Source organism: Oryzias latipes, chromosome 12, assembly GCF_002234675.1.
Source record: "Oryzias latipes chromosome 12, ASM223467v1".
NCBI classification, from domain to species: Eukaryota; Metazoa; Chordata; class Actinopteri; order Beloniformes; family Adrianichthyidae; genus Oryzias; species Oryzias latipes.
In genome coordinates this window covers 5,237,225-5,262,651 of record NC_019870.2, presented here as the reverse complement: position 1 = coordinate 5,262,651, position 25,427 = coordinate 5,237,225, and the positions used below count along the sequence as shown (strand labels likewise).

The following is a 25,427-nucleotide window of genomic DNA, read 5'->3' as shown; positions in this document are numbered from 1 at the left end:
ACGAACATGCTCAGATATAATAAGACAATTGACCCCAACTGTACTCTTTGTAAAGAACACCCAGAAACAATCAGTCACCTATTTCTGAACTGTAACACTACTAAATAATTATTTGGAAAGAATGTGCACGTTTTATAAATCACAAATCAGATTCACAATTTCAGATGAAATTTGAATAGATCATATTTGGCCTACACGAAAATAAAATAAAACCAAACATAAAATTGGCAATTAATCTAATTGTAATATTTAGTAAATGTTATATTCACAAATCAAAATTTTCTTCATCACAACTATTTTTCCCTGCAATAAATAAATAATTCAAATCTTATTTGCACACTATTTCTAATAGCTTAAACAAAAAGGCCATACGTATTTATGAAAACTGTCCGTCTTTGAACATTTTCAATGCAGAGTAATCTGATTTTGTAATATCTATTTTACAAAACATGTACCATCCCCTGGCATTCTTATTATTATGACTATTATTCTTGTCATGCATTTTTGTTCCATTTGTTTTGAATAATAAAGTAAAAAAAAAAAAAGGTTTGCGTGAGCTTTGTTTACATTGAAGGCAGAACAGCTGTTACTTCCGGGGCGGAGCCTGAGTTATGTTCCGCTTCCTGTCTTATGGTTTAGCCGCCAACTTTTAATTTAGCATTTACCGCCGCAGCTGCAGCTCCCGTTCAGATTAAAAGGAGAAACTGTACTTAATTTCTAGAGATGCCTTTTAATCCGAAAAGACCGTGCCCCGAACCAATGAACGACTCCATGAACGACTCGATGGAGAAAAGGATAAAGCGCATTTCCATCGAGGGCAACATCGGTGAGTGAGTCATTATTGCAAAGTATTCACGAAAAGATAAATAATTATTTTCTAAAAACACATCTACTTTTTTGTGACACTGCCAAAATATGTTTTTAAAACGTTATGCTAAGATTTACGTTGAAATGCTAAATTCTTAGTGCCACTTTTGACGTAACGTTTTCTTTTTAAATCTAAAATACCCCTAATGGTTTTATAGAATTGGTTATTTCCATTCTTTATTAAACTAACTTGGCGAATAATTGTATTTAGCGGCTGGAAAGTCGACGTTTGTGCGCCTTTTGGAGCAGGAGAGCGCGGACTGGGAGGTAGTACCGGAGCCCATCGCTAGGTGGTGCAACGTCCAAACATCAGGGAACGACTTTGAGGTACTTGTCCCCGTCATGACGTGACCACGCCCACTTAAAAGCACTTTAACCCTTGTGCTATCCTAGGCACTTTACCATTGGGAGTTGGGTCATCTAGACCCACTAGACAGTGCGCTGAACCTTTTTTCTTCAATGATTTGTGATCTTCACTGGTGTCCACGGATTACATGAAATCCTTCCACCTTTATCCGTCAATGTGAGGGTGGGGTCATCTAAGATAGCACAAGGGTTAAGTTACAGGAAATTCAGAAGGGTAGCCTAATAATAAATCTTTCCCACACATTTGTTTTCTGAGCATGTATGCAGACAGCTGTCTGCAGAACTGCGCAGCCTTCCTCTGTCTGCGGAGTGCAGCTGTTCAAATATCAGCAGCGGCTGCTGTTAACTGATCACACACCCAAGGGAACGCATGCAGCCCCTCCTGCACAGCTGAGCATGTCACAGCCCACATACACTTGTTTACCTCACACACCCACCAAGTGATATTATCAGGCTCTTTTTGTCTTCTGGTGAGAAGACATGAAAACATTAAATTAGGCATTGTTTTGCTTAAAATGGTGCTTAAGTTATGAACCACAAGAAGTAAGAAGTCAAAGAGGTTATATTACACTGTCAAAGCATCAGAACAAGACAAAGAGGCTTGTCTGAAACAGGAAATATGGGTAACTGAAGACTAGAAAATGTTATGGACCTATAAATCAAAAATTATAGTCAAACTCCAATAAAAACTGTGTTTTTGGTGCCTAGTAGGATGAATAAAATCCATCTGATCTCAGCTGGATAGACTGAAGGTCAACCATGATGCTTTGAAACTAGGATCTGTCTGCTGCAGTTCCTCTGACCTGCAGCTACAGATTCGGCTCCACCTGCTGGTTGCACCTCTTCGAAATTAAAAACAAAAAAAACTGAGTGACTGCAACAGCATTCGTAGATCAAAAGAGGGATCTGATGAAACCCTGAAGCGACTTTGCAAAGTGCAAACAAAAGAAGGTTTGGTGCTTTCATCCTCTGAAAGCGCTGCTGCCGCAGTTGAGTTCTCACTGATGCATTTAGACTTGTTTGGGTTTTTCAGCTGTTAATGGTACCTGCACAGTTATAAAAAACAGAACCCTGTCATGCTGCAGGAGCTGACTGCATCTCAAAGAAGTGGAGGAAATGTCCTGCAGATGATGTACGAGAAGCCAGAGAGGTGGGCCTACACCTTCCAGAGCTACGCCTGCATCAGCCGGGTCCGAGCGCAGATTAAATCCGCCAACGGGAAGCTTCGGGACGCTGAAAACCCCGTGCAGTTTTTCGAGCGATCCATCTACAGCGACCGGTATGCCCCTCGGATCCTGTAGGCTTGTTGCTCAGCGTTAATGTTTTATTTGAAGGTTTTACTATGACACATCCTTTCATTTTTGTGGTTGTTTCAGATACATTTTTGCAGCCAACCTGTATGAGAGTTCATGCCTGAATGAGACGGAGTGGTCTGTGTACCAGGACTGGCACGGCTGGCTGCACAAACAGTTCGGGAAGCACATCGAGCTGGATGGCATCATCTACCTCAGAGCTTCACCGGAGGTACCTTCATCCTGCCTCTGCTTCCGTATCCGTTTTTCTAAACCAAAATTACGGTAGCCTCAATCCAAGCATCCGTGTGTTTTGTAGAAATGTTTGGAGAGATTGCACCTGAGAGGCAGGCAGGAGGAGCAGGACATCCCCCTGGAGTACCTGGAGAAGCTCCACTTCAAACACGAGAGCTGGCTGCAGCACAAAACCATGAAGTGAGTGCTTGATTTATCGTCTGCTCCTGAGTTATAAAAATTTAAGGAAATGAATACATGTTAAAAAAAAAGATTTTTTTCATTGGAGTGGTTCTTTAAATGGCGATTGTGTGGCTTATCTGGTAAACGATTGCACGTCGGCCGCATCAACGTCTGGTTTCTTCTTTCTCAGCATGGATTTTGAGTATCTGAAGGACGTTCCGGTCCTGACCATCGACGTGAACGAAGACTTTAAAGAAAGCGAGAACAAGAGCGCCGACATGATCGAGAAGGTGAGGGACCTCCTTAGAAAGTCGGCGTTCTTTCTGCAGCTCTTTGAACCAAACGAACCCTTTCATGAGTCACGAAAAGATAGTTTTTTAATGAAGTATAGTATTTGGAGGAAGATGAGAGATTTTCACTTGTGTTAAAACCCCAAAATTAAGGATCTATTAAGACAAAACTTTCAAGCTTTCAACTGTGGTGGCATGTGGTCAAAGGCTTTCTCCACGTCGACATGATGGGCGCTCTTCCATGAACCATCAAGGCGTCTGTATGGTGTGGAGCTGACCTGCTGTTCTCGACTGAGACAAAACCACTCCGTCCCTTATGGATCAAATGTTGCACCATCAGCAGAATCCCGCCTGTACTCTGGCGCTGAAGCGCGCCCTCTGCTCTTCTATACTGTAAAGAAAAGAACCTTGTTTTATTTTTTTCTTTTGTTGTTTTTAAATGAATTTTCTCGGCACGTGACGAGGTTTGAAACTACAGGTGCGTCCGAAACGCAGCCTTTTGCTGTAGAACCATCTGGAGGTCTTTCGGTGGTTGCTGTGGTGAAATACTGACGGCTCATGGCGTTCCAAACAGGAAGTGTCTGCTGGCTCCAAGTAGCCAAAATCCCATAGACTTCTTTTAAAGTCTTGCTTGCTACCTTTTTTTTTAAACATTAAAATCCTTGATCATCCACATTTTTTTCATATTTTTGGTTTGTGGTGCAAGTTATTCAAGTTATAAACGGACCAATCAGATACCCATGTCAAACATAAAAAAGAAAACAAAAAAACATTTTTTTGACAGATTTGGTGTAGCCCCATTTCAAGTGGTAGGGGTGTGGCCTTCCAACAAGCTCACTCCTGATTGGCAAGAGTAGTTGCCATAGAAACGTTGACTCTGACCATGTACCTTAACAACAGGACTCTGGCCTGGGTCAAGATGCCCCTTTGGGGATGTATATCACCCCCATGTGGTAATGATTCATAAAGTTGAAATTGAGGTTTTTTAGTAAATCTGTATAAAAATCTTTACTTTTGTGATAACATTTCTTCTAACTGACTGTAGAACATCCATCAGGAATGTGGTTTAACGAGGCTATTTAAACAAAATCAGAACAACGGCCATGCCTGCCTGCTCTACTGTCTACCGTATATTTATTCACAGCAATCAGAGCGTGACATCAGCTGTTGAATGGATGCAGTGGTGCACTCAGTGACCCCACGGTTTTCAATGTCAACTGGACCCACCGTGGGTTTTGACCGTCTTTAATTTTGTGCCGCCATGTTGCATCGGAGCTAGAAATAAAGTTCCACTGTGATCATCTATTGATCTATTTTCAAACCCTTTCCAGTGGTCTTTTCAATTAGGATAATGCTGTTTTTAGCCAAAATCAAAACATCTGTGTCGTTTTCTAGGTTTAGGACATAGTTTCTGCAGAGCGGCAGGAGTTCATTAGAAATGAAGACTGTGGCGTTCAGCGCCGCCCCCTTCCCCTCAGCACTGCAGAGAGATTAGAGTAGGGAGGTTGTGGCTCGCCCAGCATATTTGTTTGCTCCTGATTCAACAAATGGAATAAGAAATACTCTGAAACTCAATGTTGAGCTTCATTTTCTTTACATGTGTCCGTCATCTTCAGAAAAAGGCCACAAGAACATGTTAAAAACACTAATTTCATTGGGTTGGGTCTTTAAGGGAGGAGAGCTTCATAGAATCCTCAAACCTACCCCACTTTTCTGAGATAAACCAGTCCATGTGATGGATGGATGGATGGATGTGTAGGATCAGCTGTCGGTGAGGACTTCTCACATTTGTGGAATCCAGTATAGTTTGCAGAAAAGAGTCGTGAACTCTTCGAGAGGTTTTTCCAACCTTAACGGCTGTGGAAGGTCATCTTTGATTTGAGTTTACATTGACATCATTTTTGGAATTATTAGACTTTTTTTGGACAGTTCACAAATTCCTGTTTCTTTCCATTTTAACTATCGACTGTAAATGAGAACTGGATTGATAAAGTTGCTGGCATGTTGGAGCCTGATGACGGCAGTAAGCGGTATTTGGTCAAGATCAGACGGAGGTCTGTGTTTCTATGACAATTGCTCTCACCAATCAGGAGTGAGCTTGTTGATCATTACACTACCACCTCTGTGTTTGAAGGTTGCTTTGACTTTTTTACTTGAATGTGACCAGTTTGAGTCCAGATGTAACGGGAAGAAAACAGAACATTTGTCCAAAAAATAATCCAGATGTTTATATCATTTTTGTTTGTTTTCCTCAGCAGTGGCTTTATCTTTTACTTCAACTGAATCAGTTTTTTTTAATGAAGTTTTGAGGCCTCCAGCTTGAGTCACTTAGGTCGGTCTGTCACTCCTACGAAGCTTCTATGGTGGTTAAATGTTCCTCCATGTGTGGACGATGGTTCTCGCCGAGGTCTAAACTCTCAATGTCCTCAACCCTTCCAAGCTAAAGCATTCCGAAACAGCAATCTGTTCTTCAATTGATTTAATTATTTTAGGACCTTTCAGAGCTCAGGTTTTACCTAAAGTAAGTTATTAAAAAGCTTTTTTTAAATTAATTTTCAACCACAGAGTCAAAATAAATCTGCCTGATTTATCTGTTTGCAATAATATATTATCTTTGGTAACTAAAATGACCGTTCCAAAGATGCTTTGTGTCTTCAAACGGCCACTGATGCTAGAAAACTCTGATTTTCTTTATTTTGGCTGGAGGGCTATTTTGACAGCCACAGTCTAAAGATCAATTTACTATCTTGTAAAAATGCAAGGTGCTCCATAAATGTTAATTATTGCAAAAACTGCATATCCACAGTGGTGATGTGGAAACTTTTGAAGGACTATGTAGACTAGAAGATCCCTGGTATTGACCTTTCAATTCTGCATCGAACAGGGTTTCATAAATGCAGCGTGAGACACAGAACTGCTTATTAAGCTGTTCTGTGTTGATGGTAAACATTGAGTTTTTATTTTTTCCTCTTCACGGTTTCACTTCCTCTAAAACCACAAGCAGAGTTGGCGTCACGCAAAGCTCTGCACACACGGGTGAGCAACACACCGAGCTGACTGCCGTTTATTCTGTTCCAGGTGAAGGAGTTCTTGAACACTTTGTGAAGATCCGAGGACGTGGTGGATGAATCAGTCGGACAATGTTAGAGGGATATTTGAAGTTCTGTACATTTAAAAAATGATCCGGATGCCTGCACGGTTTTTAAACCTCATGAGTTTTGTTCTTGTTTTTTTATGTGTATTTATCAATTCGTGCAAACTGTCCTTCAACAAAGACAATAAACTTGAAATAATCGCATCCTCTGTGCCTTTTTGTTTAAAATGTGACCAATAGATGGCGCTGCTGTGTCTGAGTTATTTTTGCGCCTCTGCCTGTCTTAATTTGGCAGTGCTAATGGGATTTGTGCAAAAGTACCTTAATAGCTGCTTTTAGTACTTTATTATGAAAACTTATATTTAATCAATGTTAAATTTGTGTAAACTTATAAAAAGTCAGACTTTTTAGATGAGTTTATTGGATTTTTTTTGGTTAAAATAATTTCGATGAGTTGGTAATGAGCTTTTATTTTTTAAGGAACTCAAGATTTCCCCGCGTGACCAAGAGGGGACTCGTGAGGCGTTCCCTGCGCCACCCACAACTAACTTTGTGACCTCCGCCCCCATCCAACCCCTGCGTGACGCCACGCAGGAGGAGGGAAGGCTCTTTAAAAATGGAAAAAGACACGCAGCGCACGAAGAGTCTTTACGCGTTTCCAACGATCCGCAGCCGTAGGATGTTTCCGCGCGCCGCAGCGCAGCCGCGCAGACAGATATGAGGATTGTTTGTTTTGCGTTCAGCTTGATTTGTAGAGTCCAAGAGATCATCCCGGCGAGATAGCCCCCACGGCCGCAGCTTCTTGTTGCTTTCAGACGCTCAAAAAAGCGCCACACTTACTTTGGAGCGTTAAAGACGCCCGTGGAGTTTTGGCACACTTGGACCGGATTTGAAGTTTGGCAACATGAGTTCTGTTAAGAGCAAGTAAGTTGTAGTTTTATTTATAAAGAATATTACCCCCTTTAGCACAGTGGGCCTGCTTTTTAGAGGTATAGTTTACTTATGTGCGTAGGAGGACGACTTTTCTCTGCGTAAATATCCAATTAGCGGATCCCAAAGATCCACACCTGAAAAGCGCGCGCGCGGACTCTTAATCGGGAAAATGGGGAATTCATCGAATGACACCTTTGTCCGGATAAGCCACGCGCGTGGCTATGAATGGACAGTAATCTATCTTCCATGAGCCTGTCACTATCAATTAAGTGTGCGCTCCTGTCCTGTGGTGGATACTGCAAATCCTTATGAATTAAGCCGCGTGTATCATGCCTCACGCTCCATGTGATCTGCGAGCCCAAACGGCGCAAATCCACGCACAACCTGGGCCAGATGGTGCGCCCACGTTGCGCAATGCCGAAGGCGCAATGAATCGTGAGTGTAAAACTTTCCAAACAGCTGGATTCAGCTTGTTTTATTTTTCTGCTTTCAGTCCTTAAAAAGACAGAAAATAAATGATCAGTCCTGTAATGTAATGTCTGAGGAGGAGTGACAGCTGGACTTCTTGTTGTTTCCTTTTTTGTTGAGATAGCAACAGGTCTTTCCCTTTAAGAAAGCCCTTTTCCCCCCCGCTGATTTGCATATCCTGGCACAACTTCTCATCTGAGCGTAAATTCTTCTTCGGAATTATGCAACATGAGTCTTCCTGGTTGCAGAAGTTATCTACAGAGGAAACGAGAGTTTTATTTTATCACAACAAGGCCGTTTTAAATCTTAAACATTCAGAGATTTCTTATCCAAGCCCTTAGGTTGGGCTGGGGTCTTACCCATAGGATAAATGTGGCCTCCGGAGGGCCCATAACTCATGTCTGACAGGCTGCGTCATTCTGTAAAGCAATGGGGATGATCCCTGATCCAGAGCGGCTGATCCCAGGACCTCATGCCCTGCCAGGTTTATCCAGCTTCCTGGGTTCAGAGAAACAAAAGAGAGGAGGTTCGCTCTCATCAGGTGGATGCAACTGCAGTGTAGAGGGAAAAAAAACATTTCTGCAAAGGTAGTCATAACAGGAAATGGATGAGATCAGGATTCCCTTCCCTTTTGGCATGAGTCTTGCTTTTTTTCTCCTCTAGTAACTGATTTCTAACGTGCAAGTCATTCTGACTCTAAATGATGCTTCATCCCTTCCTGTACAATCAAACATGCACCTGTGCTTGGCCTTTGTTTCCTAATCTGGGCCTCCTGTCAGAGTCTTGATGAACTTGGCTCTGCAGAGAGGGGCCCCATCTTCCATCTGCGACATGACCGTCCTCCACAACCGTGCGGCTTCAAACATGTCATTTAAACTGCTGTGCCAGGATCGTTCACTAACAGAAACAAAACGTGGGCAACAGAGTTCTATTGTGTTTTCCGCACCGCAGGGCTAAAGAGAGCATGCGTGCAGAGCAGGACGTGCACATTTGTGCAGAAATGCTGCTTGCATACTTGGTGCGCAGGTCTCTGTGACCTGTTTGATCTCCTGCCGTCATTTCGGGCTGTAGATATCATCTCTACCGGGGACTTCGGATGAGCTCTCTCAGCACTCAAAGTTACAACTTGTATCCTTCCGGACTGTGTTTATTCTGCAGTTTCCCTTTGCTTTATGAGTTGTGTCATCAGGAATGCCCTCCAGCAAGTGGAAACCTGCTGCGTTTGTTGACATTCTTCATCCCAAATCAAATATTTATTGATTGAGGAGAAACTGGTGATAAGGGATATCTCTTAATTTGTGTTTTCCTGAAGGGAAAGAGTTAGTTAAGGTACAGCTTCCTCTTCCTTACTGGCTGCCGGGTGGCTTTACCCTAAAGTTCACCCTTTCAACACTTTTCTGAACCCGGGGAACCACATTCCTTTCAAATGTAATGTGTGAAAAAGAGGTCAAGTCCAAAGGAAGAGACATTTTCAGACCACGTTAGGCGATGCATGTCAGCTTTAACATCCACCAGAAATCACGCTTTTTTTTTTCTAGTCCTACAATAAAAGTTAGTGTTACTTTATTAGGGTCCATTGATGGAGAGAGAGCTTTATTTTCGTTGACTCTTTCGTGACACACACCCTTATACCTGGCAGCTGCCCTGGTACAACGACAGCTCAACCTGGGCTCAACCTGGGGTCACTGAGCCGCTCCTGTAATGCACTGGAATTTAGGGCTTTGCTCATGAGACGTGCCGGTACAACTCCCTGACTGAGCATCAATGGAAAAATTCATAAAATGTTAATTTGTGACTGTTTTATGGTTTTATTGTTTTTTATCAATAGATTTTAATCTTTGAATGTTTTTATGGTTTTATTTGTTTTTTCGGATGTGCTAGTGTTATGGAATAAGCAGCTTTGAACTTCCTTAAGGATAAATAAGGATTCTATTCTATTCTATTCTATTCTATTCTATTCTATTCTATTCTATTCTATTCTATTCTATTCTATTCTATTCTATTCAAGGGGACAACAAAAAGATAACAAATTATTAAACCAGCCAGTTCTGTGACTTTAACCAGAGACCTTGTTTTAACTCTCTTTTCACCTCATGATTTTACTTTATATTATCAGCATATAAGTGTAAAAATTAAAACGAAAAAATTAGGATAAAGAATCACGTTCCTGTTTGTCCAAAAGCTTTCACAGCTCAGAATCTTTTAAAGAAATGTAAACATATTTGGAAAAACTTACATTTCAGTTTTATACTCGTAACCATTTTCAATGAGTTTGGTAAAATTGTAACCTTGAGTTTTAAAGATTCTCTACATTTCTCCTGAGTTCACATATTACAAAAATGCCAAGTATAGCCATTATTTCTTCATTTAAATAAAATTTTTACTCAAAAAAGCTCTTGTTTACAACTCTTTTTGTAAAAATATGCAGATCATATATATTTTTTGAGTTGGAATTTATGTATAATTGATACCAGAAATGTTTGTGATCTGCCTTAAATGATCAATCCCATTACTTTTTCTGTTTTTCTTCTTAACTAATAGGTTTGGATACAGCATATTCTTTTTTAAATGTCTACATATCATATAAGACAATAATGGTATTAGACGTACAGCAAATATATTATGTTAACAGAGCTTTGGTTTTGTAATCACACATCCACTGCCCTTTAAGCCAAACAAGGTGTGCTGGACTAAAGAGAACCGTATAAAAGTTTCTCCAAAAACAAATGTGTTGCTGTTTCATATTTTTCTGCAGCAATGCACCTGCAGAGCTGCGTGTCAGCTTTGTAAATGGCAATGTGGTGTTTTCGGTTGGTTATGACAGGAAACTGATTAAATAACTTTAATTTTGCTATGCATGTTGCGTTTAAATGGGAGTTTAAATTACAAGGCTCTTTTAGACACTTGGCTTTAAATTTCTGCCTTTAACCCCTTTCTTCCCTCACTTTTTAAACTTATTTTTCCCTATTTTCAGTTAGGTTTTCCCTTTTTTGATATTTATTGTTGACATTTTACACATTTTTTGTGATTTTCTTCATGTGGAGTTTACGTTAATTTTCTTAGCATTTATTGGCCAAATTACTGCCACATTTGCGTGTGACATACTGGCTAAACTTCATAAGCAAGACTTTCAGATTTTCCACTGTCACATGAATCAAACATGCATACAGAGAACACCACAGTCAGCTATCTTTTAGTATAATTAACATAAAAGATTGTGTTAGCTGTTTAAAGAGCTGCCAGTTTGTTTTGTTTCTTTGATACCTGACATCATGATGCAATCTCAGGTGATGTTTGCACTTTGAACTTACAGTTTAGAGTTTTATGGCCTATTTCTTGTGTTTATTGAAGCTTAAATGATTAGGATTTTATCACATATGTTTCATAAGAAGAGAATCCCCCAAAAGGCTGTTGAAGCAACAATAAAAAGATAAAGAAACACTTTTTTATTCTGACAGTTACTGGTGTGTAACATGAGAGGTTGGTTTCGCAAATAGCTTTGCAGATGTAAGCATTTTCCCCCCCCCCCATGTTTCTTGTAGAGTGGAGGATGAAGCAGTCGTGGACAGAGGAGCAGCTTTTGTCAAACATATCTGCGATGAAGGGGAAGTAGAGGGTAAGACAAATTCAGACTTCTTTTCATTTATCCTTGCATTTTATCCCACAAGGAGGATAAAAAGCATCCATTTAGACCCCAATTGGTCCCCTCTGGATCCCACACCCTGCACCTTTTCCAGGTGTTTCGCCCTACTGCTAATCAAATCCGTTGTGCAAAATTTGTTTCTCCACATTTGACGAATCCATTGGGCGATTGGTGAGCTGCAGACACAGTCACGATCGAGAAGTATTTGGTGGTTCAACTCCCCCCTAATCCAACCCCTTCATTCCAAGCGTCAAGCAGGGAGGGCATTGGGTCCCATTTTTAGATGACCTGACCATAGATCCATCGACCTCCCAATCTCAGGGCGGACACTCTTCAACCTGTGTGCTGGTTAACCTGGATCAGGGATTCCATCTGAATCGGGACTAAAATCCAATAAATCATCTTGGAGAACGGCAGGGGCATCTGAAAAGCAGGAAGGGGGGGGTTAGATCATGAGGGCCAGTCGGTAACCCCAACTAGTCCTTAAAGACCTAATCTGATGAAGACTGTTTGTTTGTTTTTTACATGTTTTTTTTTCTGATGATGAAGGACAAACAAAGAGCTTATTTGTGATGTAGAACATAAAGTGGGCGAGCCACAACTTCCTGCTCCTCTCCATTCTGACACTGCCACTTATAGACGAATAAATTCACGTACGTCTTTATTTTTTCATCTGAGCTGGAATCCGGCTGAAAACTGTACGCCTGGATCGCTCCGCTTTTGCTCGCCATGCTTCTTTTTGCTCTGGTAATGTGAGAGGCTGTAAGGTAGCAGGAGAGCGTGTAAACAGATGGATGATGGGATGGGCGGGCGGGGTTGCTCAACACCAACAGTACCGTCTACAACTTGGAGGTGAATTTCTAACAAGCTACTGCCACTCAACAGACACTGTCCCAGAAAAGCATAACCATAAGTAAAAGACCGCTGGGGAATGCTTTGAAAATGAATCAAAGGATGATGGGAGTGGATCGTTAAACTTCAGTTGGCTTTGAGCTGATTCCATAAAAGATTTTTTTTCTGAAGATGAGTTTAAAGAGATGTTTACAAAAAATAAAATAGCTTGAGGGTCTTTGGTTGGAACAATTTACCAAAGCAGTGATTTGTTAGTTTCTGCATTTGTTCGATTTCCCATCATTTCCTTTTTATTTGCTTCTTGGAGATGATGGATCATCGTTTACTTATGTGGCTCTTCTGTTGGAAGTAGCCGTGACTTCTGCTATATAATTTTTGCCATTTTACGTCATATTTGACCTCCTTCCTGAGAAAAATGCCTTCAACAGATTATCCACACTTTGAAATAAAACGAAGATGAGCTTCCCCTTTAATTCTGGCTTCTGTCATGCTGTCGCAGGCCACCACACAGTCTACATCGGCGTCCATGTTCCCAAGAGCTACCACCGGAGGAGACGCCACAGGCGCAAGTCCAGTCACAAGGAAAAGCGGGAGCGGGCCGAACATGCTACAGAGGGATACAAGTCTGATGGGGAGAACGATTCCAGCGCGTGCATCCTCAAACCTCTCAGTGAGTACCCATGAATCCGTTTTCACCAACAAATCTGCTGAGAACCTTCTAATCAGAGGGGGGAGGCCTCAGGAGTCAGGAGTCTAGACTTAACACAGGCAAATGGCGCGAGGCTGCAAAGTAATCTGAAAATGACACTGTTCTGGCTGGAAGTGTGTAAAGTTAACACAAAGATGGGCTTATCTGTCACTTTAGTGATTAACAGTTTAGGATTTTTGTGAAAGAATTCCCAGAACTTAATAACTGGGTTAGGCAGGAAAAAATGAGCCCAAGTCTGAACAGAAATGAAAATGCTACACAAGACGCAAACACGTGAATGACGAGAAAGCGATTTTTCACAATAATGAAAAAATAAAAACAAGATAAGATACTGAACATGTTTTATTTCTTCAACAGCTTTAATAAAAGGGTCTATGCGGTGGAATTCCACTTTTTCCACAGAAAAGATTCCAGTAAAAGAATAACATTTGCATCAAACATGTAGCATGTTGGTGCCAGTACTCTCTGAAGTTTTCTGACAATACTCCGTAGATAAAGATCAGCATTTACACGCATGTTTAACATACAACAAGAATCGACGTAACGTGACAACACAGGCCTGTAGGGGTAACGGCCTTTCAGACGTCACGTTGGGATTTGTGTCCAGCAAAACATGCAAACGCTTGTCGTCTAACGGTTTGGTTGACGTTGGCATGGACGCTTGCATGTGAAATGGGTATTAAAGGGAAGGTGCTGGACGGAAACGTGCCAAAATAAGTTGAAGATAAGTGGTAACTGTTGGAGGAAATGAAAGGGATTTCCCTTCGGCTACTGGGAACAATGGCAGCAGACCTTAAGGCTGCGAGGATAAAGGTAACTGCTAGTTCCAATCAGTGTTAAATCTTGGAGAGTATAAATCAAGTAGGTGTTGTCTAAAGTTATTAAATCATTTTTTTTAAGTAACAGTGAATTTGAGTAAACATTATTTTCATAACTCCTTTTTGCATTATAACATTAATCCGAATGGTTTGTTGTTGTAGGAAAAAGGTACAGCTACACTTTTGGAAAAAATAGGAACCCTCCTCTGGAAAAGGCCTCGTCTGACTCACTTGTTTCAGCTGATAACAAGTTCAACTGACAACCTGATCATGGAGACTGACCAAAGTTTTCCATCCCTCTATGTTGTTGTCCCTGTACTGCAAAGGCATTCACAGAACAACTGATTTGTGTGTATACATCCATCCAAAAAAACCCAAAATGTGCTGATATTAAATGGAACAACAGATGAGATGAGACCCAATTATCAGAGCATTTTCAAGGCAAATATATACCCTCTAACTTAACAAAAGCAGGAAGTTTTAAAATAGTTTATTTTTGGTGCCACAAGTTTGTCTGACAGTTTTTAGCATAGAATAGAATAAACTTTATTGATCCAACAAAGCGGAAAATATCTTGGTACAATAGCTCAATAAAAAACAAGCAAATGGAAAAAAAATAACGCTAAAAATGCACATAAAAAATTAAATAAAACAGGACTTGTGTTTTCAAATCTGAGGTATCTAAAAGCTGACAAAAAGAAAGATCTGCAGTCCTTCCTGCAGTGAGGTGTTAGTCTTTCATTGAAGGAGCTCCCTGATAATTGTCTAAACAAAATTTTAAAATCTCCACTTTTCTGGATTTTGTTGGTTTTGGATCACATGGATGATGTAGAACAAATTGTTACAACAAAATTCCTTGTCCCATAATTTTCTAATCATGTTTTCTGTAGCAATAAGGTCTTTTTAATGTGGCATCTGACAAAACGGACATGTATAGCATCCAGGTCCAGTAAAATCAAGCTCAGAAATAATTTTCCTTATATTTTATTAGTTCATCTGCTATTAAAAATCTGTTTTTACCAGATTAATAAAATATTTTTCTACTTATGATTGTGCTGCTAGCTTAGCTCACTGTAGTTTTATTAAAAAAACCTACAGAGATGGACCTGAACACACATTTTTTACTTCCATTCAGTGAACCACATGTGCAGCTGCAGGTTACCACAACTGAGAGGTACTTGGTGCATATGCTACCTTTTTACATTATATATTTAACTTGCAAAGGGTGTTTCTTTTTGTTTCTTTTTTTTTTTTATCAGAACATGGAAGGCGACATTTTTTTAAAATAGTATTTCTCTCCGTACCCAACTTCCTTGTCTCTGGTAATTATTTAACAGCACCAATTGGCTATAGTGGCTTAGAAGACATTTAGAAACCTGTTTTTGATTATATTTGGTTGGATAAAGTAGCCTTGAATTAGTTCATGCGTAACTTGCCCAAAATTTTCGATTTCAAACTGACTTTTGCTGTTTGTGTGTGGTTCAAACATGACATCATGTACTGATGGTACATTGAATCAATACTGAAAAGAAGGGTGGTGGGACCAAACGCGGCACAGAACATTGACTGTAACTGAGAACTGGACAGAGTGTCACGTCCCCTATGCAAAATGATTTCCTTCGCCGGAGTCGGAGTTTCTATGGCAACCACTTTCACCAATCAGGAATGAGCTTTTTGGAAGTCCACGCCCCTACCACTTGAAAGAGGGCTTGGAAGAATCTGTCCAACGTTTTGAAGGTTCGACTTGAGACCGCCTACTTTTTATTTGAGGCATTTGATTAATCAGTTTATAACTTGCAATAAAGAAATATAATTTAAAAGAAAGAGGATTAGAAAGAACATGTTTATGGGATTTTGGCTTCTTGGAGCCAGCAGGTATTTCCTGTTTGTAATGCTGGGGGGGGGGGGGAGTCGCTCAGTCCAGTTATCATACACAGTCAATGACACAGAAGCAAGAGTGAAAGTGAACATGAGCCCACCTCCTGGAGCTGAGTTTACACTAAGGCCCACTTTATCATCATCCTGTATTGCTGCTGGAAATCTGAATTGTAAACAGAGTGGTTGGATTGGCTGAGGGGGCAGGACCCAGCATGCGGTGCAGGAATAAACTTTTTTTTTTGCAGCTGAGCAGCCTCTGTGACCTCGCTGATTTATTTGATGTTGGCTTTGGCTTCCTCTTTGGTGCTTCTGTGCTAGCGCAAGTCCTTATGTCATGTTTACAGTTCTCTAAATGCGTCATGTGGGAAAATGTGAGAGTATGTGACAGAGAAGTGGACTACAGGTATTACGTTAGCAGAATATTTAGGGTGATAGCCACCAGATTTGATAACGTCTGTGCACCAGATGATTTAAAAAAACAAAAACAAAACAAAAAGAAAAGCTTCCATTTTTTACTCCCTGCAGTTTTCCTAAAATTCTTGACAACCAATAATATTTGAATTCTCATTGGTTGCACCAGTTTTGGGTCACGGAGGATGTTACAAAGTCAGCAAATCTTGTGTGCTAAAAACGTCTCATCTCCTCTGGTGGCTTTAGGTTAGATCTTACTCAGCTGTACAAAAGGAGAGGTCCAGGTGTCGTCGTTTCAGAACAGCCGTGCTAATTTAAGCTTTTTCAGGATTAAATGGTTACAGGCCCTGCTCAACCTGCACAGTCTTGAGTTGGAAGCGTCATTAAGAGCCTCTTGTGCTGCTCAGCACGGTTGCGCAACTTTCCTAGAAGAAGTACACCCAAATAATCATTTGGGTTTCCAAAGGATCACCGTTTTTATACCTGCTTGATGTGAAATGAATGGCTTCAGACTGTTGTGTAACAGAGCCCATAGCAAACGTCCTGGTTTCATTTTTGGTGGGAAAATTTCAGAAAGGTAGAGCAAACACTCTTTGAGTTAAAGTCAATATTCTGTCCAACTCAGATCATTATGACTTTTCTTGAAAAGGACAGCAAGCACGTGTTCTTTTGTAAGAGTGTTTTCTTTGTACTTTGTAACCCTTTCAGAAAACTACCAAGGTGTCTTTGATCTCTGTTCCTAAAAAGAATTCATGAATTAAATCGCTCAAATATCAGATTGCAGGTTCAATTCCTGCCTTGCACTCCCATATGTGGGACACAGCCAGTGAATTATTGTGTGAATGTCTGAAGTGCTTTGGGCCTTCAAGGAAAGCACTGTACAAGTAGACACCATTTTAACAGTCAATGTTGGTTTATAACCAACAAACTGAAATTAGTTTCTTTACTTTGTTGGTTTTGAAAAAACCTTAAAATCATTGTCCAGTAAAAAGTCTCTCCATCAGTTTACAGTCTTTTTATTTTAAATGTGAAAATCTAAGAGCCATAATGTTCCTCCACTTCAGTGGTTACTTCATAAATCGCAAAAAAAGCCTCTTTTATTGACTTAAAGACCCAATCTGAAAATTGTGTTATTGTTTTATTGTTTTTTTTAACATGTTCTGTGGCATTCTTCTGACAATGGGGGACATATGTAAAGAAAATTTAGCTCAAAAACTACATTTCTGAGTAAATTAGAAAGGCCATCAGAAAAAGATCTTATTTTCAACGCTGGGTGGGCCACAAGCTCCCTCATCCGAGGGAAGGGGGAAAGGGGGGGGGGGGGGGGGGGGGGGGGGGGGGGGGGCTGCTGTGAACCAACGGTCCCACCCAAAACTCAGAGGTGAATTTTTTTTTTTTTTTTTTTTTTTTTTTTTTTTTTTTTTTTTTTTTTTTCCTTGTCCTGTCCAACAGCTGGGCAAACAGATGAGAGCTGAGGGCCTCTTGTGTTGGACATATTTTACTTTAACAAGAGGGGTTATTAATCTTCAGACAAACCAAAGGTATGTCTGAATAAACCCCTTTTGTAATTGAGGCCAAACTTTATTAATTTCAAACATGTTTGAAGACCTTTGGTGTTGGACCGGACGGAAAAGGAAAGAGGGGAAGAAGAGAGAGGGACGTTAGAAAGAGGGGGGGAAGGAGGGTGATAGTAGGAGGGGAAGGGGGATAAGACCATGAAGCAGCATAGAGCAACAAGTTTACTGGTTGTTAATCACCATGGTAAGGCTCAAATGCAGTACAAAAAGGGCGGAGCCTGTCCACACACACACCCAAGTGTCAAACACACCTGCTAGTTGCAAAAATGTCCATCTGTCGACATGTACACAAAACAGATAGTGCTCACACGCATACTTATGCCTTAAAACCAACTAGTGTGAAACATTTCAGTCCTTCAGTCACGCAAACCGCCAGTGCAAAGGTGAGCCAACACCCGTGCTCAGGTGAGTGCTCATGTTCTTCTAATATGGATGGTGGAATGTGTAAAGAAGGAAGGAGAGCGCCCAGCCATCCCCACCCCAAGACCCCCACCGCAGCAGCAGCGGCAGCCGGAATCCCCCCACGCCACACGGAAACCGGCAGGGGACAACCGCCGCCCGGGCGACCAAGCCCGCCACCCAGGCCAGGGCCAGCAGGACCGCCGCAAGGCCCCCCAGAGCCAGAGAGCAGGGAGGCACAGAGGGAAAGAGAGGGCCGCCCCAGCCCAACCAGGAGAACAGCCCCCCCGCCGCGCCGGGAGAGCCCAACGCAGGGCCCCACCGGAGAGGGACGCCCACAGCCCCAGATGAGCACCCCACCACCACCCAGGAGTTCCGGGCATCCCCCCGCCCCAACCCCAGGTACGAGCCAGGACCCCCCAAGGGAGACCCGCCCCGCACTCCAGGCAGCCATCCGCCCGGCCCACGGTTGGTCCAGGGAGGAGCAAGGCAGGGGCCCGCCGCCCCCGCCCAGGAGGGGGGAACCCCGGGGAAAAAAGAGGGCCCACAAGGGGTGTTGTAAATATGGCCCGACCAGGCTCGGCCACAGTTGGAAGTTAGGCGGGGCCCAGCGCTCAGGAGCAAGGACCAGAACCCACCCCCCAGGGACACCAACACCCCCGGCTCAGATGTAATGTGAACCCCCCCACCGCGCGGAGAGAGCACCGCCGGGCCCAGGAAGCCGGCACCCCGGGGACACGGCCGCCGCTCCAAAGGGGCCCGTACCCCCCACCAGGGAAGAGGCAGGGGACAGATGGTGGTTCAGAGGTGAATTTTTAATGAACTCCTGCCGCTCTGCAAAAACTGTCCTTGAAAACGACACGGGTTCTTTTATTTTGGCTAAAAACAGCATAATCGTAATTAAAGATTATTGAAGTAGGACTTTAAATACATGAAAGCTTTTGCTTTTGGAAGTTGCTATTCTGTTGTAATCTTATTATTCAAAAAAAAAAAGCAGTTTTTTTAGAGCTTGGAAGAAGCTACCAGTTCTCACCAAAGCTGAAGAAAGGTTCATATCCACCTTTCTGTTGCAGTTCAACTTTGTCTTCTCTGAATCTGTTTTTTGAGCTCATTCATACTGTTGTGATTTTTTTTTTTTTACAGTTTAATGACAACTTAAGAAAGCATTTGTATGATTTCATTTTGAATAATGTAATTGGTTTGGTGAAATGTACGGTTACAAGTGCCAATGCCAAGAAAAACTTTATTCTGAAAAACCAGAAATGTTTTATTTTGAAGACACCTTTTTGGAAACTACAATTTTTCTTCTTCTTTTTTAAGTAGTAATTTCCGGTTTTGACTTTAGATGAAGCAGCAAGTTTGCATCCTGTTTTCTGTTCTATAACAGCTGATCAGGATTGTTCAGGAAACCCATAAGAGCCTCCATCATCTATGCAGAAGCTTTCACTTCATAACACTTACAGTTAAGCAGCCTGACTCCTCATCAACACATTTTATTTGCAGGATTTAGAGGGGGAAAAAAATTAGTTGAGACTGGAAAAACAGCCATAGTCATCTCTGTTGATATTTCACCATCTAAATGTAAAGATTTGAAGGATCTTTTAAAGTGAACATCAAACGTTTAGTTTTTGTGGCCAATTACTTTTTAATTTCTTCAACAATGTAAGAGCCTTAGGTGTAGGGAAAATACCAAAGTACCAATAGATCAGAGGTGGGATTAAGACGCCTTCCTCTTAAGGTTGTTCCCAAATTTAAAGTGTAATTCTATGTGACTTTTTCCGTTTTCATATTTATCATGTTAGTTGTGAAATTTGTACCAAATTAATACAAGTATTTGACTTTTTAGTTGTGATTGTAATGACCGTGGTAAATTTGGAATTAAAAAAACCTGATGGGAATAATTGGTTTTGTTTCTGCAGTTTCTCCAGCTGAGCGGATTCGCTTCATCCTGGGAGAGGAAGACGACGGACCGCCGCCTCCTCAGCTCTTCACAGAGCTGGACGAGCTTTTGTCCGTGGACGGGCAGGAGCTGGAATGGAAGGAGACGTCCAGGTAAGCCTGCGGTACTGAACATCTCGTGTGTGAACCAGCTGCTCCATCAAGCAACTTGTTGTCAAACTTCCTGCTTCCCAATCCCAAGAGTAGAACACAATTCCATCATGATTTGTGTATGTAGTTGGAAATGGGCCATGGTCCAGAAAACTCTTATCTGATTGGGATTTGTAGTACCTTCACTGAGAGAGCAGGAAAAGGCTGAACTCCCACATGGTCCAAATAGGACTAGTTGTTCTTACAGGAACTTGGAGCGTCAGATGAAGTCGATGAACTGAATAATGACCAGTACTCCTCTGCTGTATCTGATGAACATTCTTGGAATTACATCCGTGCACATAATAAGGAATTTTCTAGCTTCCGACAAGCTTATCTTTCGTGATGCCGTCCCCTTTTTTTTTCTTTTTAGGAGTTTAATTTAAAATGAGGGGGAAATTATCTCCATAGTCACCAATCTCTCCTCCCTCAGCTTAGATGTCTGGTCACAGGCCTCTGAGCTGCAGCCAGAAGGATGGACACTCTATCCTTCGAAGAAACCCCATCCTTAGGCCTCAGGAGAATGGTCTTTTGTTGTGGTGACATATGAGGCGTAATTGCGAGATTCCATGTCCCTGAGCTTTACCCTCGGAGTAAAGCTTACTGGTCATGGTAACAAAGTCCTGTTTTATTTTGATAAACCATGTGTGGTCTGGACGTTCAGTCCAGTTCTTCCGTCTGGTGACTCTAAATTTGATCATGCATCTCACTAGTGAATGATCACAGGTTTAAATATGTGCAGATGCCTTCTTCCACATTTGGGCTTAGATATCATGGCATCAAAGCATCCAGAAACAATGCTCACCTTCATCTTATTGCTGTCTTTAGATGGATTAAGTTTGAGGAGAAGGTGGAGAAGGGTGGTGAGCGTTGGAGTAAGCCCCACGTTGCCACGCTGTCTCTGCACAGCTTGATGGAGCTGAAAGCATTCATTGAAAAGGGAACAGTTAAGCTGGACATGGAGGGGACCACCCTGCCGCAGGTGGTCGGTAAGCAGACGCTGCTGCGCGACATTCACAAAAAAACAACAACCTCAAAGAAGCCTCTGAGTTGACCAATGTTTCGCTCTGCAGAGACGATCATCGACAGCCAGGTTGAGTCTGGGCAGCTGAAGGCCAGCCTCAAGGAGAAGGTCATGTACACACTGCTAAGGAAGCATCGCCACCAGACCAAGAAGTCCAATTTCCGTTCACTCGCCGATATCGGAAAGAGTGTCTCCAGTGCAAGTAGGCTGTTCTCAAGCCAGGAGAATGGTAAAAAAAAAAAACACATTTCCAGGCTTCCTCCGTACTAAAATGTTTCCACTCCAATATTTCTGTCCATCTCCGCCTTTGGCTATATATGAAAACTGGACTGACTAACTCCTCCCCTCTCGCGTTCCAAACAGGAAGTGCCTGCTGGTCCCAAGAAGCCAAAATCTCATAAATTACGTTCATAAATGTGACTTGCTAAAAGCATGTTCTTGACACGTGGACATATCAAAGTGGTGCAAATCTTGCTCCAGATTCACAGCTCCATCCTGACTTTGACTATGTCAGAATTCCCACCCTAAACTCTATACAGTGCACTATATTGTGCGTTTTCCATTTTCTAGTGCAGTCCAAATCTACAATTCCCAAAACAAGTCCCCAATTTCCCAGACGTCTTTGCAATAAACCAGTGTGCATTGATGCTCACTAGATCGGCGAATATAGACCACAATGCATTGCTTAAAAAAATGTATTTTTTTAATAAACCATCAACGTTTTTATCTTCAGAAGATGGTGGACTCATAAATAATCGTCGCAAAACCTTCATATTAATTAGATTTTAACTTCATGAAATCAAAGACGTCATATCCGCTGTTTCAAAAAAAAAGTACTAAGCACGGTGTCTGAATTGCTTTTGAAATTCAGGGCTCTATATAGTGCTGCACTATATAGTTTTTTAGAAGTTGGGGGGGTTAGAGTGAGAATTCGGATACAACCTTAGTGTCACATAATTTAGTCTTGGAACAATCCGCAATTAATTTGTCTTCCATGATCAGATTATTTACAAACGGTTGGCACTTCCATGAATTAAAAAGTACGCTCTCCATACCTCACTGCCAAATCTGAATCCCCGATTGGTCAAAGTTCAGCTGGTTTAACTGTTTAACTTGCGTTCAATGGACGCACATTTTCTTCCTATATGTCAAAAACTGACTTAAAAACTTGCGTAGTCAACATGGAATCCCAAAACCCACATAAACAAAAGTGGCCATACGATTGTGTGTTGCATAGGACAATGGAAACAAAGTAATAGACTTTCATTGAAAACTAAACAGCGATTATATTTGCCAGAATCACTATTCTTTTGTGAGACATTTTTTAAATATGCTCTTGGTAATCTTATCATTATTTTTTAACAATAGCAATTTTCCAAGTAATAAACTAGCCAATTAGATGCATCAAAAGTCGGTGGTCTCCCATTGAACGGTTGAAACGGTTGATTGACATGTTCTCTCTGGCCTGCTTTCAAGTGGTAAGGATGTTTCCTCACAACAAGTTTACTCTTGATTGGCGATTTGGTTTCCATAGAAACATTGATTCAGACTGACTTGAACTAATCGCTGCCTAATGGCAAATTTCTGGCTCCAAGATGGTGCCGTCCGTATTGTAAAAAAATAAAAGGCGACTTAATTGACTAATTTTGTTGGAGCTGGTGACATCACACTTGCTCGGTCCAGTTCTCTTATACAGTCAGTGATCTCAGCACTATGATTTCATGGTCTCTAACAAAATCTCTTACTTGACTTTTGCTAACACTTTTTCCTACAACTTCTTTTTTACCTTTTTTCTCCCCCTTTCCCTTTCCTCTTGGATCAATGCTGTCTCTTTCGTCCTGCTATTGGCTGGGGTGGGGGGTGGGGGGCGGCACAGCACGCAGCCCCCTCGACAATCCTGTGCCTTCTTTAACGCCACAAGACTCTCTGGAACCATGTGAGGTCATGAGGAGCTCCAGCGTGGGATACCTTTGTAAGTGAGGTCACTGCCCTCCAGCTTCAAGGCATGTGTGGAGTTTGTGAATGGGGGCAAAAAAGTTCAGAGACCACAAACTGGAAACCACGTGTTGCAACAGTCTTCAGCTTTTTTTCTTGTCTGCTATCTAAAGTAGCATGCAATGTGTTTTTAAATTTTTTTTTTACGTCACTGCACATTACAGTGGGTCAGTCAGTGGGATTACTAATTGGGGTGTCAAAGTTTACACCCTCAATCGGTTGCCAGGAATTGCCTAAGCGTGTGTCAGCAACAGATGTCTCTTTGGACAGCCTGAATGAATGAGCGCCTGGCATTAACCCTAAAGCTTAGCACATTTAGTTGACACTTCTAGCTTTTGTTATTCCTCCTTTCTCCCCCTCCAAAAAAATATCGTCATTTGCTGTTGAGGTAAACTGGGTCTCCCCTCTCTGCAGGTAGTCCAACCCCCTCGCACCGGAACCTCACCTCCAACAGTTTGAGCGATTTCTCAGACAAACCGGAGAAGGATCAGGTATTGCTGCACCCATTTTTACAGCAAAAAACAGATTTTCCCTAATGTCTGTCCTGCAGTTTATCTCACCGGTATCACTCCAAAAGGAACAGCCTATTCAGATAAGAACTTCAAAGAAGCCATTAAACTGTAAGATCTCTTAAAGAAGCGGCGGCCTTCAAATCGTAACACTATAGTTAATCATTTCCTGCACGTTTGTTTACGCCGGTTATATGAATTCATTTTTAAAATGTCTCTTCTATGGAGGCTAAAAATGTCTGACCCCTTTGGGCAGTGACACGAGACTCCGTGATGTCTCGTGGTGTCTGATACTGGGATACTCTCAGGTTCGTGAATCAGGCCTGTTGTGACAAATCCAGCAGACACTCAGACAGATCCCTTTCTTTCTTTGAGATGTTTCTGAGCGCCGTAGCAGCGTTGGAGCATACAGCATTCCATTTTTAGGGGGCTGAGCCTGCTATCAAATCGTGCTAATCCTTCCAGCATTGCAGAAAATCTGAGGAATTCTTTTCACATTGTCTCTCCTTGCTGTGTGGGCTATCTTTTTATTTTATTTTTTTTATTGAGTTCAGAAAGAACACAATGTAGACTTTAGATATGCGCTGCAATAAAGTGTGTCGATTAGATGGCACGAAGTTCAGCTGTGGTTTAGCACATAATTAGAGGACAGGGCAGGAACTGCCTCTTTCTCTGTGCTTGTCCAAAACAGTCAGACTCACTTAAATATATTCTTTTCTATAAAACTCTGATTTTTAACACGTTGTAATCTGAACACTGTGACCTGAAACCTTTTCTTCTCTGCTGCCGCCATCCTAACAGCTGAAGAATAAGTTCATGAAGAAGCTGCCCAGAGATGCTGAGGCATCCAACGTGCTGGTTGGCGAGGTGGATTTCCTGGAAGCACCGTTTGTGGCGTTTGTTCGCCTGCAGCAGGCCGTCATGTTTGGAGCACTCACTGAAGTACCTGTGCCCACAAGGTAGCATATTATTCTGGAACAATTTGTGCTGCAAAACACCAACTCCTCATTTCTGACAATCAGTTTTTGTTCTATAGATTTCTCTTTATCCTATTGGGCCCCAAAGGAAAAGCAAAGTCTTATCGAGAGGTTGGAAGAGCCATTGCTACTCTGATGTCGGATGAGGTCAGTTCTTATGTGAAAAGCCTCTGTTTAATTGTTTTCCAAATGGTAATCTCTGTGCAGTGAAATAATATTGTAGATTTTGCTTTTGGAAGGATTCTGATTTAGATTTTTATTTTTTTTAGTGTCATCCACATAAGGTGCCCAGCCCACATGGACTTACAAAGAGACAAACAATAGACAGACAGGTTTTCCATCATTTTAAATAAAAGGTCTTTGGGCGTTCCCAAGCTTTCAACAAAAAACTTGCCGTTGGAAACACATTAACAAACGTCTCAATCTTTCTTCATCTCACATATCAAACAAATAGAAACCAGAGAACAATTCACTTCTCAGATAGTGATAGATGGGACAATAAAGCAAAAAATGGCTTTCATTTTCTGTTTCATTTAGGTGACAGAGGGTACAAACACGGTTCTCCTGTGGGACAGAAGAGAAAATGTGGAAAATTTGGTTGTTCTGAAAGATTTGTTGAATCTTTAAGTTATACTGTTGTTGAGTATTTTATTGACTTAGTATTTACTACAATAAAGATAAGCTAATGGATATTACGAAGTTGACAACATAAAATTGGGAAGTTTAATCTTTTTATCAACCGTAAATTTTAAATTTGTTTTGTCTAATGTATAGATTTGATAAAGGCATCATTAAAAACTGTAGGTTAGGTTCCAACGAT

General features: G+C 41.5%; 2 protein-coding genes across 7 annotated transcripts in view; both read left to right on the top strand.

Moving 5' to 3' along the window:
• Positions 1–594: 594 nt before the first annotated feature.
• dck (deoxycytidine kinase) lies at positions 595–6,530 on the top strand. The gene is made up of 7 exons (XM_004074515.3): positions 595–826; positions 1,079–1,194; positions 2,319–2,512; positions 2,610–2,757; positions 2,845–2,960; positions 3,133–3,232; positions 6,311–6,530. Exons 1-7 carry the CDS (start codon positions 724–726, stop codon positions 6,335–6,337), a joined length of 804 nt encoding a protein of 267 aa, XP_004074563.1. The 5' UTR covers positions 595–723; the 3' UTR covers positions 6,338–6,530.
• Positions 6,531–6,922: 392 nt separating this feature from the next.
• Positions 6,923–25,427, top strand: part of LOC101175009 (electrogenic sodium bicarbonate cotransporter 1-like) — a 38,708-nt gene continuing 20,203 nt past the window's right edge. For 2 of the 6 annotated variants that reach the window (XM_023960584.1, XM_023960587.1), the window contains exons 1-10: positions 6,923–7,250; positions 11,270–11,343; positions 12,722–12,892; positions 19,934–20,066; positions 20,931–21,091; positions 21,176–21,355; positions 23,003–23,098; positions 23,536–23,612; positions 24,432–24,589; positions 24,667–24,754. In XM_023960584.1, the coding sequence (XP_023816352.1) occupies positions 7,231–7,250; positions 11,270–11,343; positions 12,722–12,892; positions 19,934–20,066; positions 20,931–21,091; positions 21,176–21,355; positions 23,003–23,098; positions 23,536–23,612; positions 24,432–24,589; positions 24,667–24,754 (1,158 nt within the window). In that variant the 5' untranslated portion in view covers positions 6,923–7,230. The remainder of the gene's footprint in view (positions 7,251–11,269; positions 11,344–12,721; positions 12,893–19,933; positions 20,067–20,930; positions 21,092–21,175; positions 21,356–23,002; positions 23,099–23,535; positions 23,613–24,431; positions 24,590–24,666; positions 24,755–25,427) is intronic. The other 4 variants (XM_023960586.1, XM_023960585.1, XM_023960588.1 and 1 more) reach the window with 2 other exon arrangements.

Bases quoted from the DNA above. Each gene is read 5' to 3' on its own strand.
- dck (XM_004074515.3), top strand. From the start codon at position 724: ATGCCTTTTAATCCGAAAAGACCGTGCCCCGAACCAATGAACGACTCC. The intron at 2,758-2,844 runs GTACCTTCATCC...TGTGTTTTGTAG, and splicing joins ACCTCAGAGCTTCACCGGAG to AAATGTTTGGAGAGATTGCA. The intron at 2,961-3,132 runs GTGAGTGCTTGA...CTTCTTTCTCAG, and splicing joins CTGCAGCACAAAACCATGAA to CATGGATTTTGAGTATCTGA.